Consider the following 26,218-nt stretch of genomic DNA (forward strand, 5'->3'; position numbering starts at 1 on the left):
AGCAAAATCAAAACATTTGATCTCTAAACACTCTAGAAAACTCCAATTGAACTCAGATCTCTCCCAAAAGTCTAGAGTCAGGGAGCAAAGGGCTGTTTCTATAGTGATGATGCCCCTCACAAAGATGGCACAGAATCATAAGCAGTGGTTTACTTCTGGTTAGTCTAGACAGTCCGATGCTCTGACACACTGCTGTGTAACTCTTATGTAAACTAACTATTCTGCTCATGAAGTTTCATCTCTAGTAAGGGCAGGCATTTGCTTTATGTGCTCACCAGACAGAAGCAAGAGGAGAGCCCTGCAGCGCCACCTAGGAACTGATACTGAAGCTGCATTCCAGATGTTTCATTCTTTTACTCCATCATACTTTAACTCATAGCTACTATAGGGTGAATCACAGCAAACAGAAATAACACCGTCTGAACAAAAGTAGTTGTCTGTTTGCATGACCTGCTTCATAATCATTTAAAAGTCTGATAGCAACCAGATGTCCCACAATGATGACAAATTTAATTTACTTCCAATTTCTCCAAACTCTTCTACAGATTCAGGCAGCACAGTCACAGCCATTAGGTCACTGAGCTTGGCTGCATCATTGAAGGAATGGAATTGATCAGGCAGATAAATTGCAGTGCATGGTTAAGAGTCTCCTAAGAAGGGAGATGGCAGAAATCCAGATACCAAATAGATGATGAAATGGTCATTTCCATTAAGGGAACATCACATCACAGATATTAATTAGGAAGCACTGTAATAAAGTTAAGTGCATGTGGGGAAAATGCTGAGTTAAAAGTCACCCAAATGTCCTTAGCTTAAGGTAATCACAGATCTGAAAGACAGCCACAAATCTACAATTCATTCGTTTTATAATAGCTGCAGGCAAGTCAGAGATCACTGATAATCCCAAGTGGTCCTTTCTTAGGCTGGAGACAAGATACCGTAAGTAGGAGAGGGATGGAGGCAAGAGGGAGAGAGACAGAGAGGGACACATTGGTGTTTTCCTTCTACTATCCCAGGGAAAGAGACATCCCTTACTTACTGTAGCATTAATGGCCAATAAGATTCTTTTTCTACCATAAGAGAATTAAAGCAAATGAAACAAACTAGCTTTGAATTTAAGTGCCCAGCATTTTACCAAAGTTAATTAACCTATTTTTTTAAGGATGTAAATTCTTCTGGAAAATTAATGGAATATTTTGTTGTTAGTCTTCAATTCAAATCCTCTAAAAATTAAAAAAATTAAAAAAAATTATCATCACATACATGGGTGATAGGAACAGCAAGTGCCGACTTCCACAGCTCATGAAAAGAGCACCGGCAAATGCTCAGTGTTCAGCTGCCAACAGTGGGCATTCAGCTGTCCTTCCCTCACTTTCCTTCTCCTCCCCGCAGTAACTTCCCAATCTATCTTATGTACCTACATGGTAATCAACAACTACAGACAGAAACAATAAGGCGCTGAGACCATGCTGTGAATATAGGGGTGTATCTTTCCAATTCAATACAATTTGGAAACAACGTTAGAATTCCAGAAGAAATTCTTCATCTTATTAACTTGAAGTAACAAACTAAGGTTCTAAGAAGAAATTCCTTTGCTGAGGTTCTAATTTTATTTTCCCACATAAGCAAAATACATTTTGTTGTTTGCCTTACCTCACCAAACCATCAGATCACATGGGTACAAATGTCTAACTGATGTGAGGTCATTCTTGAAAGCAGCATGATAACTTTACTTTCAGTTTTTATTTTATTAATTATTCACTTTATTAATTATTCCCTCCTCCTCCAGGTCCCATCCCTGCTCCCTGTTTCTCCTATCTCTCCTCCCCTACTCCTCAGAGAAGAGGAGACCCCACTCACTCACCCCAGCATATCCAGTTGCATTAGGACTTCCCCTATGGCCTGGCAAGGCAGCCCCACCAGAGGAAAGTGATTAAAAGGCAGGCAACAGAGTCCATGTCAGAGTCATCCCTCAGTTGCCTTACTAGAGGACTCATATGAAGACCAAGCTGCCTATCAGTTACAGAAGACAGCCAGCACCTGAGACTATTAATGATACTCTGCCATGCTTGCAGACTGCAGCCTAGCACAGCTGTCCTCTGAGTGGTTCCACCTAGCAGTTGATGGAACCAGATGCAGAGACCCACAGCAAAACATGGGGTGGAGCACAGGGAGTCTTGTGGAAGAAACACTTAGAAAGGACCAGAGCCTCACAAGAAGACCGAAAGAGCCAACTAACCAGGGGGGCTTGTGGAGACTGAAGCAAGAGAACTTTCAAGCCATAACTATTGAGGAAATCAGCAGCCCAGAAGCTGCCAGAGAAGATGGAAGAATGTTGAAGTTTCTTCAAAGTCCCATTTTCTGAAAACGGCCATTAGACATTTTTCCTGAGGAGATCTCATGCAGAAAGCTGTCTTGACTTCACAAACCTGGAGCTTGCCCAGTGTGAAAAGCTCAGTCTTCAAGAGCTAGATGAAGACAGCACAGGTCCCTACTGACCAAGGACACTACAGAGGGCAAAAAATAGACTAACCAAAACATCCAAGGAAAGCTGATAGCAACTTGTCAACAAGGAGCTTGGGGAAGCTCTAGCACATTCCTGGGAAAGCAGAAGTCCGTGTGATACAAATGCCCAGGAAAACCTGAGAAAGCCTTTAGCTTTCCCCTTTGCCCAATCTTGAGGCTTTATGGAAGCAAGACACTCAGGCTGCACAGTGTCGTCAGAGCCCTGGTGGAAGGCTGATGGTGTCAGCAGGCACACAGAGAGCACTTCAACAAAGCAAAACCTTACTGATTCCAGTCACTTAGAAAACCTGTGCAACCATTCCTTAACCACTAATAAACCCAACAGAAACCTTAGTGATGACACTCAACACAGAGTATAGACACCACAGAATTTGTGTAGAGAAGAAATGAAGTCAACAATACAAGCTGGTAACAGTAATTCTGATAGGGAATCTAATCTACACTATTTAAAATGTTCAGAGCTCATCATCAACTACAACACAGACACATGTAAAGAATAAGACAGGATGCCCACTTCAAGGAATAAAGTAGTCAATGGTAAACCAGTCAGTTATTTTAAATCTGTTGGAAGAACTGAAAACCAAACAAAACCCATGTCTTAGCCCTAAAGGAAAGTATTAGACTGATAATCCTCACCTGGCTATCTTAGGGCCACGAGATGGCTCAATGGTAAGAGCACCTGCCATCCAGCCTGACGACTTGAGTTTGATCTCCACAACCCACAGAGTGGAAGAGGAAAAGTGACTCCTGGAAGATGTCCTCTGATGTCCAACTACCATGGCATGTACACATGCATGCATGCAGGCATGCACAAACACAACAAATAAGTAAAATTATAATGAAAATTAAAGAATGAAAACTTCTTTAATATAGAGACAAATTACGGGTCGGATTCTAGAATTTTAAAATACAATAAGGAAATGAAAAATCCAATGGAAGAAAATAAGAGTAGATTACAGCAGGTAAATGAATCAGTGAACTGACCAAAAATTAATTGAGTCTGAGGAAAAGAAAGAATAATGAAGAAAATGAACGGAGATCCAGAGATTAGCACAGCATCAAATGTACCAACATGCACACTACTTGGAAAAGAAAGAAAGGGGGCAGAAAGAATATTTTCAGACATAAGGGCCCAAGAGCTGGAGTTTGGCTCAGATGACAAAGAACTTGGTAGAAAGAAATTGAGTCTGATCCCCAGCACCCAAGTAGGTATGGTGGCACATGCTTGCAATCCCAGAGCTGAGAAGGCACAGCCAAGTGGATCTCGGAGGCTTACAGGCAGGCAGTACAGCCTAATGAGAGATCCCAGTGTTGGAAAGACATGAACAGTGTTCCTGAGGACAGTATCCGAAGTTGTCCTCCAGCCTCCACAGGCATATGCGCACACACGCAAATGTACCCTCTTACAGCTATGCGTGCACATACACAAACACACACATCCAAACATTAAATCAAAGACGCAGTGGCCACAAACTTAATAAACTTGATGACAAAAATAAATCTCAGCATTCCAGAAGCTCCAATGAATTTCAAGTAAAGTAAAATCAAAGAGATCCATACCCAGAGAAATTGTCAAAAGACAAAGACTGAGAGCAAAACAAAGTGAAAAATTAGATACTCTCCTAGAGGTTGCCTGCAAATTATCAGAGGTCAAGAGTGTGACACTTGACTTTATCATGCACCTCTTTGCATGGAATTTAGTTTTATACACATCTGATATAAGTCATAGGAGGCTTCTTTTATAATAATACTCCAATTTCTCACATTCCAGGAACTCCAGTTTCCTATCCTAATCTCAAAGCAACCACAGAAAACACAGTTCAGTTCTCTAGGCTTAAAAAGGTTATCTGTAGCTGACGGAAAGTCTGGCTCCTGGAGGCATGCTCTTCTAGTTACCCACATGAAAGGTGCCGCTTAGATACGCCAAAAAAAAAAAAAAAAAAGCGGCGCAGGCGGGGGACGGGAGGCAAATAAAAAGTATTACTACTCAAGATATTTTAAAGAAAATAAGATAACAACAATAAAAAAACCCAAGCATAAATAATAAATTTAAACTATCGGGAGTAGGGCCAGCAAGACGGCTCAATGACTAGAGAGAAGTGTCTGTCATCAAGTCTGATAACCCGAATTCAATCCCTGGAGCCCATATAGTAGGAGGAGAGAACCAACACTCCCAAGTTGTCCTCTGACCTCCTCATGACCTGTGGCATACAAGCCAATCCCCTCTCCAATAAATAAAGTGCAATAAAAATAAAATATTGGGTCTAACAGTCACAGAAGAGAAATGCCTTGAATGGGCAGCTTTTAATCTTTGTGGCAGGGATTCAAGATGGGGATCCTCTGCAGGCACAGACAGACAGACAGACAGACAGACAGACAGACACACACACACACACACACACACACACACACACATGCACACACACACTAACCTGTGATAATAAGACATTCATTGTGATCCAGCACTTCTGTAAAGAGCCGTGAAACAATCAACTCAGGATTGATTAAAAAGCGGATTTCTTCCTGGACAAGTCCTGCACCAGTCACACCACCTCCGACAAAACGGTTTGCAAAATCCACCTATTGGAAAAAAATGCAGTGTCTCAATAGTGTCTAAATCACCTACAGCCATGACACAGAAACACATACACTACAGGACCAAGTCTTTCTCTTTCCTGTGAAAAGCAGTGCCCAGATCTTCCTAAGCAGTGACTACAGTTAGGACAGCTAACACCTCTGCATATTTCTGTAGGTCCCAAAACTTCCTAAGGAACCTGGAAAATGGAACTTTTAGATAAAATATTAAACAAAAACCTTGTCTGTGACCCTGGGGTCATAAATCAAAATTAGTCTTGCGCTGAGGCTTCAACATCATTTACCTACATCTACTATTCAACCCCCTTTTGTCTATTTCAAGTGACTTTCAAACAATTAAATCTTTATATTTAGCACTTATTTTTCCTCAAAAACAGATTTTTTTTTTCCAAAAAAAGGTTTTTTGAGATAGGGTTTTCTTCATGTAGCCCTGACTGTCCTAGCTGGCCTCTGACTCAGAAATCCACCTGCTTCTGCCTCCTAAGTGATGGGATTAAAAGTGTGTGCCACCATGGTCCAGCAAGAGATAAAATTATTGTTCCAAATTAAATCCCATGCCAAGTTACATGAATACTACCAACTATTTTTTAAAAATATATTCAATGAAGGGGGAAGTAAAATCAAGCAAAAATCAAGCATAAGAACAAAGAACTGAGTTAATATTTGTAACTCAGTCTGTATGTCTACGTTGGCATGCTTGTTCCTCTTTCATGATGTAGGCAAGTGATTCCCTACAGAAGATTCATGATCCTCAAAGGAGTGCAAATCAGCCTGCCACATTACTTCAGCTCTAGAGTGATTATTTAGATCATTAATTAGATTGTTTGGATTATTCTAAAGAGTTAGATCACACAACACAAATGTACACAACTTAAATATACATAATCAGACACATAAGTAAAACAATTTATCATGGGCTGGAAAGATGGCTAAGTGGTCAAGAGTGGTTAAGTGACTGTTCTTCCAGCGGTCCAGAGTTCAATTTCCAGCAAGCACATGGTGGCTCATGCCCATCTATAATGGGATCTGTCTTCTTCTGTCATGCAGGCATACATGCAAATAGAGCACTCATATACATAAATTATATAAGTTAATAAACCTTTAAAAAACAGTTTATCATGAATTGTAAGAAAAATTTCAACTATTTTATGAGGCCTCAAAACTGTTCATATTTTTCTAAAGCAGTAGAATGAAAATACCAAGCCAATTTTATATAAGAGTAAAGCAGGAATGCAAATCTTATGTACAGTAAAAAATATGAAAAGTCAAAAATTAATAAAGGGATATATATATATATGATCTTAGAAAATCCTGACAAATTATTAAAATGAATATATAGAAAACCACATATTTGGCTTTGTGCTCTAGAGTACTAAAATTGATAATAAAATTCCAGAATAGTTATTTATCTTATATAGAAAGAAAAAGATTTCGGTGATACTAGCTAGTATTGACTAATTACATACAAACATGAGTTTTCTGGAACTAGGTGATATGTCTTAACAAACTTTTACTAAGCATTATGCTGGGGACCTATGGGATAAATAAGAAGTTATGTAGGTGCTAGGACTGGAGTTGTAGCTCCCAGTGAAACAGGACTTGTCTGGCATGTGCAAGGATCTGGGTTTGATGCCCATTGCCACAAAAATCTATCTGAAAGTATGTGGTCCCTGGCCTCCAAGGATTGGCAATCTGGACGTGGTTGAAGCACAGAGATTATGAATCATTGCTAATGAAGCTCTGAGTATGTGCGCTGTGCCTTCTCAATGGTGGAATCAAGTACCATGTGAGCACAAGGAGGACAGTGCAGCTCTACGGAAGGAAGCAGCACTCGGCCCGGAATCAGCCTGCAGGCAGAGGGGAGAGGGGCACGGTGTGAGCAGCTGATGGGGAGCACTGCAAACAGCTCTTCCGTCATCCCTGCAATGTGGAGGACACCACACAAGGGGTTACAGATGATGATACGGCGGTCTGGGGTATACAGAAGTTTTTACTCAAATTTTGAGATTTTGGGAAGGATTCATTTAGCAACTTAGATCAGTGTTTTATTTAGATAACTCAGGGCACAGTTTTAGTTTCAAAAATTAACTGAAAGGATGTAAACATAATAGCAAAGAACTTAACCAGATAACTACTGAGTAACTGCTAGGGCCTCAAATAGGGCCGTGGTAGAGTACAGCAAAGAAACAAAACCTAGCAATCTCAGATGAACTGGACAGCATTTGAGAAATGAAAAACTAATCAACTACATGTCTGTCATTGTAGGGTATCCATGAATATAAACGGAGTTTGAGATCAACATAACTTGATTTTTACTGGAATTAGGTAAACTGAATAAAGATATAATCTATTAAACTTATGCATTGCTTGATAATAATTATGGAAGCATACCATGTGATATTATTGTTCACTCTTTGACAAAAAGACCAAGGACAGTCATTACTTGAAAGGTGGACACAGAAATACTGTTAAAGCAGGAGCTTAAAAAAGAAAAGAAAACAAAACAAAAACCCCTAAAATATCTAGCACTTACAAACGCTCCTAATAAGCGGCTCTCTGTAACAGGTGAGAAAGCTGCTCCAGTACACGAACACAAAAGCACATGAGTGTTTCTTAATTATCAGCCAGTCATTTCCTAAGTCTCTTACTTTAAAGGTACTTGTTCAGATTACTCAGTTTCTGCATTGTGACTTGATGAAAAGAGAGAAATGACAACACTCCTACAGAGGTTCTATTGTTGCCATTCGACATTCTACATAATGTAATTTATATGCTGCATAACAAGCTTTTGGAGCACTGCAATACAACATCCCCTGGTCTCCTGGGGAGCTGTAGCAGGGGTAGAAAGAGCAATTAATACTGCTAGAAGCCTTTCTAGTAGTCTTTTCACCTTCCAGGGCTCCAGATTTCATCTTTAAGATTTGCAGGCAAGTGGGGAGAATCGCAACCCTGATTGTTGGTAAATGATTCCTTGTTGAATTGTTCTATAATGAGAGGTCAGCATTCCTGTGGTGATAACTAGCATTACCACTGCTTAGGGTTTAGGTACGTTATGCCTCTTCCATTTTATCCAAGACTTTAATGTAGGAAAGCACCGCATAAAGGAAACACAGCAGAAAGTGGTACTCATTTGGAACAATTTTTAAGGACACTGAAAAATTATTTAGAAAAAAAATTTTATGATTAATTAAAATGTAGTTTCAACTACATAGATAGGGGGTGGGTGGGGGTGGGGGTGCACGCGCACACACATGTGGTGTTTGCTTGAGATAGGGTCCTGCTATAGCTTAGGCAGACCTTGAACACGCTATGTTTTGAACTTGCAGCACTCCTTCTAAATACTGGCATTACAGGCATTAGTCACCATATGAATATGAAAAAGTGATGTAAAACAAAACATAAATGAATAATGTAGAGCATGCCTATAATCCTGGAACTCAGAAGGCAAAGGCAGGAGGCTCACAGGGTTAAGAGCACCTTGGATTACAGAGCAAGTCCAATATCAGTCTGAGCAACACAGTAAGAGCCTGTCATACAAAACTCAAAATAAACAGAAAACAGAGTGTGCTTCTTTTAAGATGTTATGTATAAATATGCCTACATGAAGGATTGTTCTAGAAAGAATATGATTCTTTAGCTATTTGGGAACATATGTCCGTGACTCCATTAAGCTTCTGTCTTGGACTCTCACGTGTTAGGATCACAGGACTAGCTTCTTAGTCACTTCTCTCAGGGCTTGGAAAAAAAGTGATGATAGTAACAACTTCATAGCAAAGGTTAAGGAACAGACAGGACTGCCTGCTTTTCAACAGGGAAAAGACAGTACAAACAGCTACATCGTGTGCTTTGAAAGAACTCTATATGGGAAAGAAATCTCTTTTATCAATCAGTTTTAGATGTCGGCCTCCTACACCCAAATAAGGCTTTTGGTGGCACAAAAATACCTCTAACTAGTCATGATTTAGGACAAAAACAAGCCCTTAAACAAAAAAGAACAAAATTGCCTGCTGACAGGTTGTCAAGACTATACCCTGGGAACGTCATCTTTTGTCACTCCGCAATCAATGTCCGAACCAAAAGGACTGATGTTGTTCAGATCTTGAAATTTCCTGTCAAAAGCTTTTATAAGAGGCACATGAGCACACATGGGCAAATAGCAGCTGTCAAAGTGATCTGTTCTCTGTTTTTTTCCATACCTTTTGCATTAAATCAATTTGAGACAAGCAGGTTTTCAAATTTCCTTTCCTGGCAGGAATGTGGCCAGAGGAGTCTTTTTTTGTTTTGGTTTTGTTTTTCGAGACAGGGTTTCTCTGTGTAGCCTTGGCTGTCCTAGACTCGCTTTGTAGACCAGGCTGGCCTCAAACTCACAGCGATCCACCTGCCTCTGCCTCCTGAGTGCTGGGATTAAAGGCGTGAGCCACCACGCCTGGCGCAAGGACTCTTAAATGCACACGTTCTTCTGATGTTTACCTACCTGTAGCATGCCTCGGCCATTGCCTTCTATGGTACCCTCGTACGTGACATGTAATCGTGTCAGGGGCTTCTCACATCTACAATGTAAAAGATACTTTCTTAGAAAAGTAATTCACAACACATAACTCTGAAGATATAAATGACTATGAACAAACAAAGGAAACAACCCAGAATCTAAAGCCAGAAATAAATGTTAACACTCCTGGTATTGATACTTCATTTTTTTTCTCACTAAAATATGCATATTTGCATTAAAATGGGACAGAATATTATTTCCCCTACACGATATTAAGAGTTAAAAATTTGGGACTGGAGAGATGGCTCAGTGGTTAAGAGCGCCGCCTGCTCTTCCAAAGGTCCTGAGTTCAATTCCCAGCAACCACATGGTGGCTCAAAACATCTATAATGTGATCTGAGGCCCTCTTCTGGCCTGCAGGTGTACATGCAGGCAGAACACTGTATACATAATAATAAATAAATCTTTTTTAAAAAGTTTAAAATTTTCTCAATATACAAAAATGAAAGTATATGAAAATTCATTATTATGCTAAGGTTTGCAATCTACTATGGAAAATTTGACAATTACCTGCATGGTTCTTAAATGGGCCCTATTTTCACTAGGTTGACAACTAGTGCTTAGGGAGGGGTGCCAGTGGAATTCTGAGCTACAGAATCTTTATATTAACCCTCTTAACAGATAAACCTAGTATGTGTAAGTAAGAACTCAGAAAGCACAATTATTTCCTGTTTCTTTCATAAGCTATAGTTACTGAGATATTGGCCTGTATTATATTAAGTTGATAATTTCATTGCATTAACAACATTTTAAGATGTTATTTTTTTCTTAGTAGATTCCAATTGTTCTTCCAACTGCTTATTGAATAAAAAAAAACTTAAGCTATATTACATAACAGAGATGAGACCCAAGCTAACTTAAACAGCACTCTTATGTTCTTGGAGTAGGTAATGAATAAGCATGCGCACACACACACAGAATAACACACACCCGCATCCACAATTTAGAAATACTATTTATTGCTGAGATTTACTAATGTCCGAGTTTTGAGCCCACAGATATTTGTGGCCAAACTCTAGACTAGATGACAGATAAGTTTAACATAAGATTATTTCATACAACTTCTATTCTAAAAGCTTTATTTGGATTAACTCATTTAATTATCAGAATAACCTAAGTTTATAGACAGAAAAGAAAAATACAAAAAGCATTTAACTGATTTACTCAAGCTAGTAAGTAAAAAGCAATACAGACTTGAACCCAAGTAGCGTCTCATTAATTAAAACTCTTAACAGGATATCATGCTTTTAGAAAGGATTATGTAATCTTCTGTAGAAAGTAGTAGATTTGGTTTTATAATAACACTTTATTGTATTTTTGTTTATTTATTTTGTGTACCACAATAGTTGTGCAAAGATCAGAGGACAACTTGTGGGCGTAGGTTCTGGGACTGGAACTCAATTAGATTTTTTTTTTTAACTTCTCTTTCATGGTCCTAGTTTCCTAGTCATTTTATTCAAAGGGAAGCCTGCCCATGAGGACACAACTGAAAAGACAAAGAGGCATGATCCAGAAATCTGTGAGCTGTCTATCAGGAGTACTATGACTGGCAATGACGTGTAGCAGTTCTCACTGTAATTAGGGAATGGCTACTCAGTTTGATAATTCCTTCCTAGTAGCTCTCCACTTTTGGTCTCTGCAAATACTCTGCACCTTGCTCCAAGAATCAAAGACATAGACTATGGTCCTCTGTGATTAACTAAGCCTGGGTAAAGTACCCGCTAATAATCAATGGGCTAACTGGAGCACGGCAGAATCAGATCAGGAAAGCCCCCATCAATCCTGTACTCTTAGTAGTACCACAGGCCCTATCTCTCCTTCACATGCATGCCCTCTGTAAACGCATGCCCTTTCCTGGTTCCATGGAGTCTGGGAGACTGATTTTAATCACACCTCCCCAACTCATTCATGAAGCAGCTAAAACAAGACATCAATAAAGGAAAAATAAGCTTAAAAGGCGCCAAGTTAGGATCTGCCTCTCAGAGTTAAAGGGAGAACTGCTCTCATAGGGGCAATTACTGTATTCCTTTCACAAAGCAGCCATGCCAGCGTCTACAGCATGACGATGTTGGGTCCCTTTACACTTGTGCCAGGTTAGTGAGTACTATAAAGTACCTAGATAAACTGCTACGTGAATAAAACACACTGTATTCCTTAACTCCTGTATCTCAGAATAGTAGAAGAGAAAAGAAAAGCAATGCTCTCTACTTAGTAGGGACAGGGAGGCACAGTAAAGTGTGTAGTTCTAGGCACCACATTTTAAGAGAATCAATGAATTCAAGGTATGTCAAAGGCAAGTTTATGATCCAAAACGAGTTAGTATAGACTTGTGTTAATGTTAGAAGTAGAGGTCAAGAAAGCACCTTTTTTTTTTTTAATGTACATTAGTGTGAAGGTATCAGATCCCTTGGAACTGGAGTTACAGACAGTTGTTAGCTGCCATGTGGGTGCTGGGAATTGAACCCGGGACCTTTGGAAGAGCACACAGTGCTCTTAACCACTGAGCCATCTCTCCAGGCCCAAAAGCACTTTTAAGGTATGAGAAAAGGTCAAATGTTGAAGAACTTTACAAATCAGACTCATTAATTGTAGTGTCAAAAACAAAAAGAAAAACAAATAAACAAAACAACAACAAAAAAAGAAGAGTGGATGGCTGGAGAGATGGCTCAGCAGTTAAGAGCACTTGTCTGCTCATCCAAAGATCCTGAGTTCAATTCCCAGCAACCACATGGTGGTTCACAACCATCTATAATGAGATCTGGTGCCCATTCCTGGTGTGCAGGTGTGCATGCAGGTAGAACACTGTATACATAATAAGTAAATAAAATTTTTAATTAAAAAAATCATTTCTATCATGCATTCAGCCTTCTGAAGTTTTCACCTCACTAATAAACATCTCTGGTGACCAAAGTATTACCTAAACAGACAGGTCCTTTCAAATTAACTACCATAAGAGATATTCTCCCTCATCACTAATTCTGAACAAAACTACAAACTATGAAAATAATTAAAAATGACAGACATTTCTCTTTGTCTTTTGTTTTGGTTTTTTTCAAGACAGGGTTTCTCTGTGTAGCCCTGGCTGTCCTGGATCTGCTTTGTAGACCAGGTTGGCCTCTAACACACAGAGATCAGCCTTTGCTTCCTAGGTGCTGGGATTACAGGTGTGTATCAACCACTAGATGAAGAGACATTCCTTAACATGAAATACATACCTAAAATGTACATTTTATCATATCTTTCTCTGTCTTTAAAAAGCTGGCACATTTTCTTTAGTCATTGGAGGTTTGCTCTAGATTAAAAGTGCATTAATTGAGACTGCCTGTTATTCTGCTCAGAATTTCGAGATAAATCATACGAAATAAACTGCTGTAAGTGAGGAATCCATAAAAATTTCTCAACTGCCCACATAGATCAAATAGACCTTATAATTCTAAGGTTGATGATTATTTTTATTATTACCTTTCCCATTCTGGAAAATCCTCAAGACTCTGTCGTGTAAATGTCACCAGTCCAGTAGGTTCTACAGAAGTAACAAAAGAAAAAAACACATACAAACCCACAAAGTATTACATTTTAATTTACATATACTCAGCAAAAGAGTATGCTTAGCAACCCCTATAAACTAAGTAGAAGCAGGCGCAGCAGCATGTGTCGTGACCACGGCACTGGTGTAGAGGGTAGAAGCAGGAGGATCCAGAGTGCACGCTCGTTTTCAGATGATCCTCATGCTGTGACCTACTGAACCTGCAGATGCTGAGTCCTTGGATACACAGGATCCGCTGTGCATCAAAATAACGATGAAAAACATTTAAGATTCAGAAACTAATTCCTGGTCATATCCTTTAGACCACATTACGGGCTTAGATGCTAGGCAATAGCACTGCTCAGACAAATAGGCACTTTACCAGAAGGAGGAACTACTGTGTTCTAGGAATTTAGGGAAAAGATAATCTGTTTTTAAGAAAACAATAGACTTAAAAAAGAATCAAAATTACATATTAATAATATAGTCAATAATTCTGGAGAAAAAAAGTGACTAGATTTACTAGTTTTGTTTTGTTTTCTAGTCATAAGCAAAAAAATAAGTCAACTGGCCAGAAGTAATTTGTCTGCCTCAGACCAAAGAAGAACAAACTGAAAGGCTGATGCCAGGTTTGTTTTCTTCTGGGGAAAAAGGCTCTTAAGCATAAGAAAGAGATGTCAGAAGCTATTAGCGGTTTTGGTGTTGAGTCCAGTGAAAGCTCAGCAATAATTTTGTTCCTGTGGAATTTCTTTCATTCCTGTGGACAATTCTGTATTATTTTTTACTTGCAGAACAACAGGAATATTACAGGGGGCAGTGATTTTAGAGCCAGGATTTTTTGTTAACACAGATCTTAAAATAGCCTTTAGATTATGTAAGATATATGCATAGCATACTTAAAACTCAGAAGAAACCAAGTAATGCACACACTGGAAAAGGAATGTGCACACATAATAAACCAACATCTATCTTATCATTCAACTACTTAGCAGAGAAATGAGATCATCAAACGTAGTTCACATGTAAGAGAGACTAAGAGAAGCTGATAAATAAACACTGCAGGCAAAGCAAGAGAAGGAGAGACTACTTAACCAATAAGAGTAGTCTTCTTCTTCTTCTTCTTCTTCTTCTTCTTTTTTTTTTTTTTTTTTTTTTGTGACAGGGTTTCTCTGTGCAATAGTGATGGCTGTCCTGGACTCACTCAGTAAACCTGGCTAGCCACAAACTCACAGAGATCCGCCTGCCTCTACTTCCCGAGTGCTGGGACTAAAGGGCATGTGCCACCAGGCCCAGTTAAGAGTCTTTATTTCTAAACTATATAAAATAATTTAATTCAGAAGACTATTATATCGTATAGTCCTGAAGTCTTCATCATGAATATTAAGTGCATCATGTTTAACAAAACTGTGAAGTAGGTCCTGCAAGAATCATGTCTTATCCATTCTAAAACTATGTTTTGTTTTTTCTTTCATATATTAAGTTTCTAAAAGTAGCATACTATTTTACAGTGGAGCTGCCAAGGCCTGGGTCTGGAATAAAGTAAAATTTCCCCCCAAAAGATTGGCATGTGCTTTTACATTCCACTTACACTGGATTAAATCCTGTTGCAGGCCTTTCCAGCCCACACTGGAGGTAGGATTGCAGGCCTGGCACTTGTAATTTATGGTTCAAATTCTCAGAGATTCTCCCCTCCTCCATCCAGAGTCACGGTTGAGATGTGTAAGTTTCTACTGTGTCCTTTCTGCACAGCCAGGCTGGATTCTCATTTATCCTTGACTAAGAGCACAGATGTGCCAGTTTTATGTGTCAGCTCACCTATGACAGTCCCCCATTTCTGAGTGACTTCTCCTTCTTAGAGATATACAATGTGATGAAACTTCCTCCATCGATGGTGTTGGAGCTTAATGCATCACAGTACTTTAAACCGACTTCAGAAGTCTGTACAGTAGACTCCAGGCTCTACTACAAGGCTTTCATTTCCCTACAGCCACTGGAGTCACATCAAGACCTAGAGTAAACACAACTGTATTTCTGCAAAGAAGTAAATTACTATGCACAGAGGGGAAGGGGCAGAAAGGAAGCAAATTTATTTATATAAATTTATAATTATTTATATATAATTTATTTCTTCAATCCAAATCCCAAGGCTTATGAGAGTTTATATATTTCTAGTTAAACAAACAAAAACTTTTAGATTTTTCTTAAAATTAAATGAAGTCTTAAAACTTGGTAAAGTAAATTAGCTTTTAGAAAAGTAATATATGGTTAGATCCTCAAAATAGGAAAGGCAGCTTTCAATTACTTATTTATATCTAAAACATGTTAGTAAAAATAACTAGTAGCTTGACACTGCTTTGAATTACATAATTGTAATTCTTGCACTTAAAGATGGTGATAGGAGGCCTCTGAATTCAAGGCCAGCCTGAAATACACAGAGAGCTTCTGAGTCTGTGTACGTGCACGTGTGTGTGTGTGTGTGTGTGTGTGTGTGTGTGTGTACGTATGTGCGTGCATGCATGCGTGCATGCATGCGTGCATGTAAGCCAAAGAACATTAGGGTATTCCTCAGGCAATTCATTCACTCATTATATTCGTTTAAGACAGGGTCTCTCAATGGACTAGTAGGCTAGGCTGGCTGGCCAGAGAACATAGGGACTACCCTGTCTCTGTCATTCCAATGCAGGATTACAAGTGCCCACCATCACTCTGGCTTTTTTTCCCACATAGGCACCAGGGAATCAAGCTAAGATCCTTTACCAGCACTTTACAAAGCCCCAGCTCAAAGGTCACATTTTTAACAAATCATTACAAATTCTAATTTATTTGTTTGGTGTTTTTGTTTGTTTGTTTGTTTGTTTGTGCTTTGTTTTGGAGACAGGGTTTTTCTGTGTAGCCTTGGCTGTCCTGGACTCACTTTGTAGACCAGGCTGGCCTCAAGCTCACAGAGATCTACCTGCCTCTGCCTCCCAGAGTGCTGTGATTACAGGTGTGCGCCACCATGCCTGGCTTAATTGTGTTTTTTATAAGCCTGAACAATTCTGCATCCTTTCTTAAGATATCTTTCAGTACAGAGTGCAAAACTAAGTAAGCTATAAATACTGTTAACAAAGCATATGGTTTTTCCTTAAATATCAAAATCTTCTTCACCAGACTTCTTTCTAAAAATCTAACCAATATTTACCAACACCATATTTAAAGGGGAGAAATGACCTTAGAATGATTTCAAGATGTAACTTAAGACAGTCACACAAGCTGGAGGGCTAGAAAGGAAGAAAGCTCATTTCACCTGACCAGAATAGACCTGACTTACTCAGCAAGTCTTCTGGATTTCTTGTACCTTGTAAGAAAGTCTACCTACTGGTAATAGTTAACATAGTAAGCATGTATCTTCTTGCTTAATATCTGCAACTACCCTATGAAGTAATTATAATTCTATCTCACAGATGAGAACCTGCTACTGGGAAAGTCAAACAGTAAGGTGCCAAGAAGAAGACAGACATGTGTACACTAAGTGTAACTCAGTCTCATAAACATGCCATGAAGGGCTTAGGGGACATGCTGTTTAGTTTCTACTGTCAACTTGACACAGACCAGAGTCATCCTGGAGAAGGAATCTCAGTTGGGCCATTGTCCAGATCAAACTGGTCTGTGGCCATGTCTGTGATGACTGACTGGGAGGGCCTGGCCTATATATGAAGTTGAGCCAATAAGCAGCGATCCATGTGGCTCCTGTTTCAGTTCCTGCCTGAGTTCCCTTAGTGATGACCTGTGACCTCAAGTGTAAGCTAAAGTAACCCTCCTCCCCAGGCTGCTTCTTGTAATGGTATGTATCATAGTTCTAGAAGTCAAACTAGGACAGCAGGGCCGGAAAGAAAGGAAAAATGAAGGACCTGATCTATGAAGATTAAGCTAGCTAACACTTCTTTAGATAAAAAAACATCCTAAAAGACTTCCTTTGAAAGTCATTTTGAGTCACAACAACCCTTGGGTATGTATTTCAAAGCACCCAGGTCTAATTTCAGGTATTACAGTATACAATTATGTCTATACAAAAACAGTATAAAATCAAGGACATTGCATTAAATCATCAATGTCTAAGTATGCTTCAGTGAGCCATTGTACTTCAAAATATAAAATATTTCTCAGGTTGTTTGATTTGACTTCTCACCATCAGCAAGAAAAAGTATAGTAATGAATAAAAGGAATTTACTTTTCTCTGTGACTCTTCGAAAGTAGCAGAAGAGTGTTTTCAGTTTCTCTGGTTTCCGTGATGAGCGTCCTTCAAACAACCTGAAAGAGGCCACAAGTAAAAGGGTTAAAACACCTTTGTGACTCCTAAACACCAAATCTCTATTTTCAATTTTTGGTTTGTTTGTTTGCTTCTTTGGTTTTTTATTGTGGTGGTAGTTGTTGTTTGTTTGCTTTTTCAAGACAAGGGTTCTCTGTGTAGCCTTGGCTGTCCTGAACTCACTTTGTAGACCAGGCTGCCTCAAACTCAAGAGATCCACCTGCCTCTGCCTCCCTGCGTGCTGGGATCACAGGCATGCGCCACTGTGCCTGGCTCCAAATCTCTATCTTCAATCAAAATCTAAAATTCTTCTAGAAGGCAGTCCTGGAGCTTTGGAGAGCCAGAAAAAGGATGTGGATTTGAAGGGCACCCAGAAAGAATTCAACCTGGCTGCATACAGGCTCCTTCAAAGCCGCTGAGCCAGCACCTATTCCTCCAGGAACAAGGCACTGTCTTAACCTCAGTGTCAAGTAGGGCCAGGCAGCGATTATCTTCATGGCAAGTACTATTTACAGTATACAATATTATCAAGTGGTTATATAACTAAACAAATGGCGTCTCAGAAAAACCCTCATCCTCAGTATTTGCAATTAAGTGGGGGAACTATGAGAGTCAAGACACAGCGAGGACAAGAGTGGGAACTGAATGGGCAATCTCGGGTAACTAAGCAGATCCTGTTCTGGACTGGATGTTTCTGTCTTCCAAATATTCCCATGGTGAATACAAAACCCCCAACAAGGGTCTAGTTGGCGATAACGCTTGTGAGGCAGTGGAAAGGCTGAAGAGATATGCGAAGAGTCCAAATCCTAAAGGAGAGACAGCGGGTGAGACAGGGAGAAGGCATGGTCTACAAGACATGAAGACCCCTCCCTCAGACTCAATCAGCTGCATCTTGATCTGGGACGTCTAGCCCCAAAACTGTCAAAAAAATAAATTCTGTTGTTTGAGCCAAGAGCTTGCAATATTTTATTATAGCATTCTGAGGTAATACAGATCCTTTGCTTGGTAGCAAAACCCAAGCCTTCTCTGTGTTGCCCAGGACCCAGCAACCCCGATTTGTACTGTTTAATTCTGTTTCCTTTGTAATGGCACGGCATTGTTATTGTTAACATGTAATTCAATTTATCCGGAGGAAAGAAACAGAGGGCTTTAGAAGCATATGACCTGACTAAGTAGTTCATTATAAGACTTCACACAAAAGCACACTTTTAGACATAAGACCTAGCTTTCCAAAGGCATTTAAAAAGCATGTGAAGATTCAGTGGCTGTAAATAATGAAGAGTCTCTGCCCCTAGTCATATATTCTGCCATTAAATCTAGAAAGCCTTCGAGTAAAAGTCATCTTTAGTAAGTGGTAAAATGGGCACCATTTTTCATGATTAGAAGAACAATCTTATGTAAGAATATAGAAAGGAGCAAGGCAATTCACAGAAAATCCAACAACAACTGGAAAAAAAAGGGGGGGAGGGGAGGAAATACAGCAAAGGATTCTGTATAGAAGGACCTGAATTCAGAGTCACCTTCTGGAGAATCAATGTGCTGCCTAAAAGGAATGCCAATGCTGTACAGTATTTTAACCTAACATATGCTCTGCTTTAAAAAATAATTTAACAGTACCTATACGATAACTTACTCATTTCAGATTTGTTATTCTAAAATACTTAATACAAACATGCTTACATCTAGCTGGCAGCTGGAGGAGGCTGTAAAGGTGAAGGTTTTACCCTGATCTCTTCTGTAGTATGCCAACTAGAATGCAGTCTGTTTAAATAAACACGGCAGTGATGTCACATGGCAGTTTAGGTAAACATCCTACGTAAATAAATATGATCTACTAAATGAACACTTTGGCCTCTATACAAAATCCCTTTCTAAAATTAGTATGTAATAGAAGAAAGGAGTATGAATATCTTTTTTTTAATGGACGAACAGATGTACTATACAATTCCACTAAGGGGAGACACTCTTTAATATGACTATTACAGAAAGAGGAGAAAATGACTATTGCCCTTAATGAATAATTTCCCCCAAAAGACAAATGTCCCATATATGGCTAGTTACTTGTAAAATCACATAAAAGTTCTCATATTTCATAGCCATAATCGCAAACTATTAACCTTAGGAGCTCCATGGGATCACAGACTTATTATCCTAGGAATATGGACTTTTATCTAGAACATTATATGGCTGCTATTATTACTAGAAATTAGTGTACTATTTTATTTTACAAACTTAAGTCTTAAAGGTAGATTGCATGAAGCTCTAGAGTTCAACCTCAGCCAGTGAGCTCAAGGCTAGCCTTAGCTACATGACACTGTCTCAAAAGAACCAACCACCAGTCAACCACTAAAGCAAAATATTCCCAAAGTCTAAGTGTTAGTGGTATAAATCAAGCAGTACCTGAATGGATTGCTTTTATTTACTTTTCCAAGCCCAATTCAAATTACTATGTAATCAAATAAGCTTTCTCAGATTATTTTCTTTATGTAAATGTTAGTTTCTTTTTTAAAAATTATTTTATGTGTGCACACATGTGTACAACTGCACAAATGTCATGGTGCATGTGTAGAGGTCAGAGGACAATTTCACTTTTGGAAGCCAGTTCTTCCCTTCCACTATCGGATGGGAGATCTAATTCAGACATCAAGATTGTGTGACAAACACCTTTCTTGCTGAGCCATCCCATCAGCCTTTTCTCATCATCATCATGGTCCTCCTCCTTCATATGTAGCCCTGGCTGTCCTGGAACTTGCTATGTAGACCAGGCTGGTCTCAAAATCAGAGGTCCACCTGCCTCTGCCTCAGAATGCTGAGATTAAAAATTAAAGGTGTGCACCGTAATGTCCTGCACTTCTCTTCTCTTTTTCTCATAGAGCCAAGAAGGATCTCTCCCTCCCTCCATCCTCCTCCGTGTGTGTGTGTGTGTGTGTGTGTGTGTGTGTGTGTGTGTGTGTGTGTAAAAGTGCAGTCAATCAGGAGAAATAGGTTTAAAATCTTTGTAACAAATCTCCAGTTTGGTTTCATTATGCATAACCACCCAAATAAAATGAATTATCCTATTTTTGTATCATTGAAAAACAGCAGAATTCATAGGAAATGGACATGAAAAATGTTACCATGAAAATGATATTCAATCTGAGGACAGAACCTTGGGAGTAAGAAAGAAAAAAGGCAAAGGGGCTGATAATGGAGCAGAGAGGGAAGAGTGAGGCTGACAGACATGGGCCTGGGACCTAAGAGGATATGAGAAAGACACAGAACAGACAGACAGACGTTCAAGGAGAGAGAAAGATGTGGGTAACTGACAGTTACCAAATGTCATCCAATTTTAAACTTCCCATATTCATTCAGCAATATGTATACAAATTTGTACATAAGCCAGGCCATAATAATCCTTGCCCATGTTGGGAAGACATTTATATATTTTACTGCATGATAATTATAGACTATTTTTTAAAAAGCCAACAGGAAAAAACCTAGTCAGGCAACTAACTTTGTTCTAAACAAGGCATTTTGTATTGTCAAGGGAAAAAGTCAGTAAAGGGTCAGATAGTTATTAATGTGTTTCTCCTTCCATACTTTTAGAAAAACATGGTTAAATAAAATAACCTTGCCATGCATGAATGGAAACACTGAAAAACATTACTGGAATTAAATTTTGTGCACACACCCTTAAATTAAGAATCAATCCCACTGGTATATAGTAAATCAAGTCCAAAGCACTATAACCTCCAGCTTAAAACAGAAGCAAATGATAATATGGGATCTAGCCAGAAAGTCGCTCCTGGCTGCTTTGTGAGGCGCTCTGCCATATGGCCCCAGCAGCATTCTCAATTCAGGGAAGTGGCAGATGTAAAAGCCTCCTGGGCTGCCCACTGCTGAGACCCACAATTTATCTCTGACCATCTATTTTCCATGTGATTTCAGAAGCATCAATGCTAATCACATTGGAAGCCTTTATATAAATGTTCAGGCTGAGAAAGGCAAGCAGGGGAAAAGGTCAGAGGTATTTAACATAACTAAGCAGGCCTGGAAGAGCACAACAATAAATAAAAGAAGGAAGGCTTATTCAATTTATTGACGTCAGCCACCCACCACATACTTTTACCATTTTTCTTATTCAATCAAGTAGTAGCCATATCTCACTTGAGACTGAATAACACACAAACTCTTCTGACTTGCCAGAAGTTATAATGTAAATACAAACCAAGAAGAGAAGGAGGGAAAATACTACATATTTGGTTTAACAAATGGCTTATCTAGGGAACTTTGTTTTGTCTTCCATTTCTTGAGCATTCTCAGAACACTCTGCTTTTGCAAGGTAGTCAGACAGGAAAAGCACCAAGCTTGAGCAGAAGACAGTGTTCAAGTCTCATTTCTCAAGGTAAGCCATGCCCTCTCCAAAACCTCATCCATATACAAACTCTCCTGCCTAGAAACTCCCACAGAGAGGACAGTGAGCCACAACAGACAGGTGAGTGGTTCCGAGCGGCCGTCATTCTTGTTGCTAGTTAGGGTCATTATAAGACACACCACTTCCCAAGAGAAGGCAGGTACACACTGTGAAGAATACTAACCCGGGCAGGATCAGAGATAGCTGAACACTTGCATCTGTGAACTGAATCTTGAAAAAGGAATAAAAGCCACATGGAGAGAAGGGAAGTCTAGTAAGTTACAAGCTTTAAAAGCAAGACAATTCCTACTAAGAATAAGAACAAAGAATCCAGCCGGTCCAGTCTCTGTAACCTGGGTGCACTTAGCACACAGTGAGGAACACAGTGGCTGCTCACACCAGCCACTGTCTACTTGGCTACACATAGCACCCTCATAAGCTCAGCTACTGTTATAACTTGGAATCACTCCTCATGACAGACATTTATACAGCCAGAGAGCATGCGGATACAGCATGGATACCCTAATGTCTGCCAACAATGGGATTTTAAGAACATTCTCTTACACTGATCACATTGTTTTTGATTGCTAATGCTCCTCTTTAGTGTTGCCAGTACAGAGTGATTGTACAAGAGAAACTTTCATTCATGTTTTAATGTTTGAGAGCCCTTAATATAACTTGAGAATTAAGGCAGCCTGAGAATATTCTTTTTATTGATCCTTTGTGAGTTTCCCATCATGCATGCCAGTCCCACTCATCTCCTGCCCCTTCATATCCACCTTTTACCCTTACAGCCTCCCTCTCAGAATAAAACACACACACACAGACAACGAAAACAAAGCACATAAAACATCTCATCGTGGAAGTAGTATGTCACAGTGTGTCCCACAGTGTATCCCTCTGTCCACACATCTTCACTTGCAGATGTTCACTGTAAGGAGTCATTGGTCTGGCTTGAAATCTCTGACTTCTATGACACCATCAATACTGGGTCCTCCTCCTGGTTATGCTGTTGTTGCCCTGTGTCATGGAGATCCTACAGCTGGCCCCTTCACATGTCCTAACTGTTTGTAGATGATATAGGCTTTGGGGTGGGCCAACTCAGGCCATGCTAGCTGTCCCTTATCAGCACCACCAGGGCAGAGCATTGCTCTAGCTAGGCTCCCCAATGCTGCCATTAGCCAGATGAATGGTGGGGCCAGCCCTCCCATGCTCTCACTCTCAGGGCTGGCTCAGCTGCACTCCCTCTATCAGGGCCAGCCCTATTCTGATGCCCAGCCCAGGTACAGGGCCAGCACACTTGTTCTCATGACCCCAGGGTCAACTCTTTGACTGCCTCAGGTGGCAAGGGGTGAAGGGGTGGAGGGCATCATTCCCCATCCCCCAGCCTAGACAGCACATACCAGATGTGTGTTGGAACTAACTCTCCCACACTCTTGCCCTTGGGGCTGGCTCACCAACTTCCCATCGGCCAGAGCCACCACAACTGTGCTGCCCAGGTGAGGTGCAGCTGGTAAGGGGCAGGGCCAGCTCTTCTGACTGCCACAGGTGGTGAGGGGTAAGGGGGGAAGGCATCACCATCACACCTCCACCCCACCCATGCCACCTCACAGCAGACAAGTAGCAGGGCCAGCTCTTACACTCAGGGCTGGCCCTGTCTTTCCCCTACCCTATCCTGTTGTGCTCTGCTGCCTGGATTTGCTTGGATTGGATTTTTGAGTCCTAGGCATAAGACAGCTCTGGCCACTAAGCCAGGCATCAAGCTAGATGAACAAAGGACAGCCAACTGCTGATATAAAACACCAAAATCAACAAGGTGTCTCTGCCCATTGCTGAGTGATGGGGAGTACTCTTGTATTTAAATAATTTAGTATCTGCTATTAATGGAGTTGGATGGTGGTGATACATGTCTTTAATCCCAGCACTCAGGAGGCAGAGGCAGATGGATCTCTGAGTTTAAGGCCAGCCTGGTCTATAGATTGCGGTCCAGGACAGCCAGGACCACACGGAGAAATCCTGTCTCGAAAAAGCTAAACAAACAAACTAACTAAAAATCCTATAAATGTACTGAAATGTCTTAATTTAAGTTTTTAAATTAAAAAATTTTATTAGCTACTAATCAGCTGAACTCTAGAATTCTTCTCATCTCGAGGGAGAGAAGCATTTCATAATTGTAAAAGATTTACTACAAGGTCTTTGGAATTAACACTAGAGAGAATGATGACTATACTTCTCCACTGTCAGACAGAGCTATCAGAAATGCTGCCCGCATACAATGAGCACATCCACCACCCAGAGCCTAGTCTCTGAATAAAAGGAATCAAGGACCCTCAGATAATAGTTGGTTCCAGGCCTGGGGAAAGGATAATAGAAGCCTAGAATATTTTATGATTCTAAGTGGAAGAAAATGGAAAAAAATAAAAAGATGGAACCTTCTCAAAAGTGTACAAAAGCCCATATTTTTAATAACCCTAATGATCCAAAAAATACAAATAACAAAATGAATGATTAGTTTGTTATATTATTTTTTAAAAATAGGAGTTAAGGAATAGATCTTCCTTACGATGAATTTCAGTTAAGAAACATAGAAAATTAAATAGAAAAATTACAATAGACACTCCTTATGGAGATGGCTTCAAATGTGGCAAACAAGCCACCGAGCAAAATATCCTCATTTCTACCACAGACAGAATTCTGCCTTAAAAAGGAGGCAAGCTTGGATGCAGGCAGAGTCAATAGTCAAACTCTGCCAAGACAGGGTAATCAAGTCCTTAATAGTTCCGGCCTCACAAAGATGTCTGTCAGATATATTGGGCCAGAAGGCTGAAGATGATGCTTCAACATTATAGAGAGTTTTGGGTGACTGCTCTGTCATCTTCTCATTTGGGAGGCTGCTAACCTGTACCTCCTATACATTCAGGTAATTAATTTTATTCCTTCTCAAGTCTCCGATGAGGTTGAAGACCAGATAGTTTAGTTTTACAATTAAGATTAGTTGTTTAGGGGTTAAGATGTTTTTAGGTCTAGATAGATGTTTTAAGTTGATAATGACAAGATGTGATGGAGATTGATTTACATTCAGAATTTTAGACGTACCAAGGTAGGAAAGATGTTTTCTTCCAGGTCGCCAAATACAAATAGCTAAAACACTAAGAACATTTATATAATTTCTGATTGTTTCATGATCCTGTTTGCTGTCAGTAGTTTATTGTATGTGTAATAATATAAATGTATATGTATAAAATAAAAAAATTTAAGAAAAAAAGAAAAAATAAAATAGGCAAACATCATCATAATAAATGCATAAAGATTGACCAATCTTTGCTATAGTTAGTATGGAAAAATGAGAGATCATTTGCAGTGTGTTACACAGAAAGTAGTTTTTGTTTTGTTTTACAGTGGAGGAACCCAGGACAGATTACATTGGTTAGCTGACCCAACTTTAAAATGAAATATTAGCCCATTAATGTGAAGGGCTGAGAAGGACCCATGACCAATTCTATGCCATTGCTGCCCAAAGCTATGGACCAGCCCTGTGTCATGGCTCATGCATATAATTCTAGGGAGACTGAGTGAGGAGAATCATTGAGAATTTGAGGTCAGCTTGGTCTACAGAGTGAGAGTTTATCTCTGAAAATAAAAACAAAAAAGAGCATGACCTCATTCTAATTATGAAATAACATTAGCAAAATTCAGATGGAAAATATTTTATAAGATAACTAGTAAAGTAGTCTTCAAGGAGATCAAAGCCATAAAAGGAAGCAACAATTCTAAGAAACAGTTTGGAGGTGTCTAAGCAGACAAAATGTAATGTAAGATGCTAGGTAGGAGCTGGATTGGAAGAAAAAGTAACAGAAAAACCGTAAGAATTCCTAAGGCTGAAAGTCAGCTAATAGTGTTAAACCATTATTAACTGGCCAGTTGTGGTTATTTTTACCATGGTACAAAAGATGTTAGAGTGAAACTAAGTGAGTTGTTCACAAGAACTCTTGGGTTCTATTTCTGCCACTTTTAAGTCTAAAGGTAAGTTTTTAAGAAAACACATTATGGCCCAGGTGTGGTGGCGCACGCCTTTAATCTCAGCACTCAGGAGGAAGAGGCAAGCAGATCACTCTGAGTTCAAGGCCAGCCTGGTCTACAAAGAAAGTCCAGACAGCCAAGGCTACACAGAGAAACCCTGTCTCCAACCCCCCCCCCCAAAAGAAACTACATTACTACAAAAAGGTAAATTAAGTGGTTCACTGTAGCAATCTACTCTGAAGATAAAGTGTGTGAGCTATGGTTTTTGTGCTTACTACGGCCATCCTAACTGGCACACTGCTTCTAGGAGCACACCCTCAG

The 26,218-nt window shown here is 39.7% G+C and overlaps 1 protein-coding gene and 1 long non-coding RNA gene across 6 annotated transcripts in view; one reads left to right on the plus strand and one right to left on the minus strand.

Annotated features, from left to right (window-relative positions):
* PARG (poly(ADP-ribose) glycohydrolase) overlaps positions 1 to 26,218 on the minus strand; it is a 106,952-nt gene that overhangs the window by 32,906 nt on the left and 47,828 nt on the right. For all 4 annotated transcript variants that reach the window (XM_084796854.1, XM_084796852.1, XM_084796853.1 and 1 more), the window contains 4 exons: positions 17,407 to 17,486; positions 13,133 to 13,193; positions 9,596 to 9,671; positions 4,959 to 5,106 (listed from right to left, as the gene is read on the minus strand). In XM_084796854.1, coding sequence (XP_084652980.1) covers positions 4,959 to 5,106; positions 9,596 to 9,671; positions 13,133 to 13,193; positions 17,407 to 17,486 — 365 coding nt within the window. The remainder of the gene's footprint in view (positions 1 to 4,958; positions 5,107 to 9,595; positions 9,672 to 13,132; positions 13,194 to 17,406; positions 17,487 to 26,218) is intronic.
* LOC311605991 overlaps positions 7,514 to 26,218 on the plus strand; it is a 52,920-nt gene continuing 34,215 nt past the window's right edge. For both annotated transcript variants that reach the window (XR_014782142.1, XR_014782143.1), the window contains exon 1: positions 7,514 to 8,048. This is a non-coding gene — a long non-coding RNA (uncharacterized lncRNA). The remainder of the gene's footprint in view (positions 8,049 to 26,218) is intronic.

The sequence above is a fragment of the Acomys minous genome (assembly GCF_964271855.1).
Source record: "Acomys minous genome assembly, chromosome: 9".
Classification (NCBI taxonomy): domain Eukaryota; kingdom Metazoa; phylum Chordata; class Mammalia; order Rodentia; family Muridae; genus Acomys; species Acomys minous.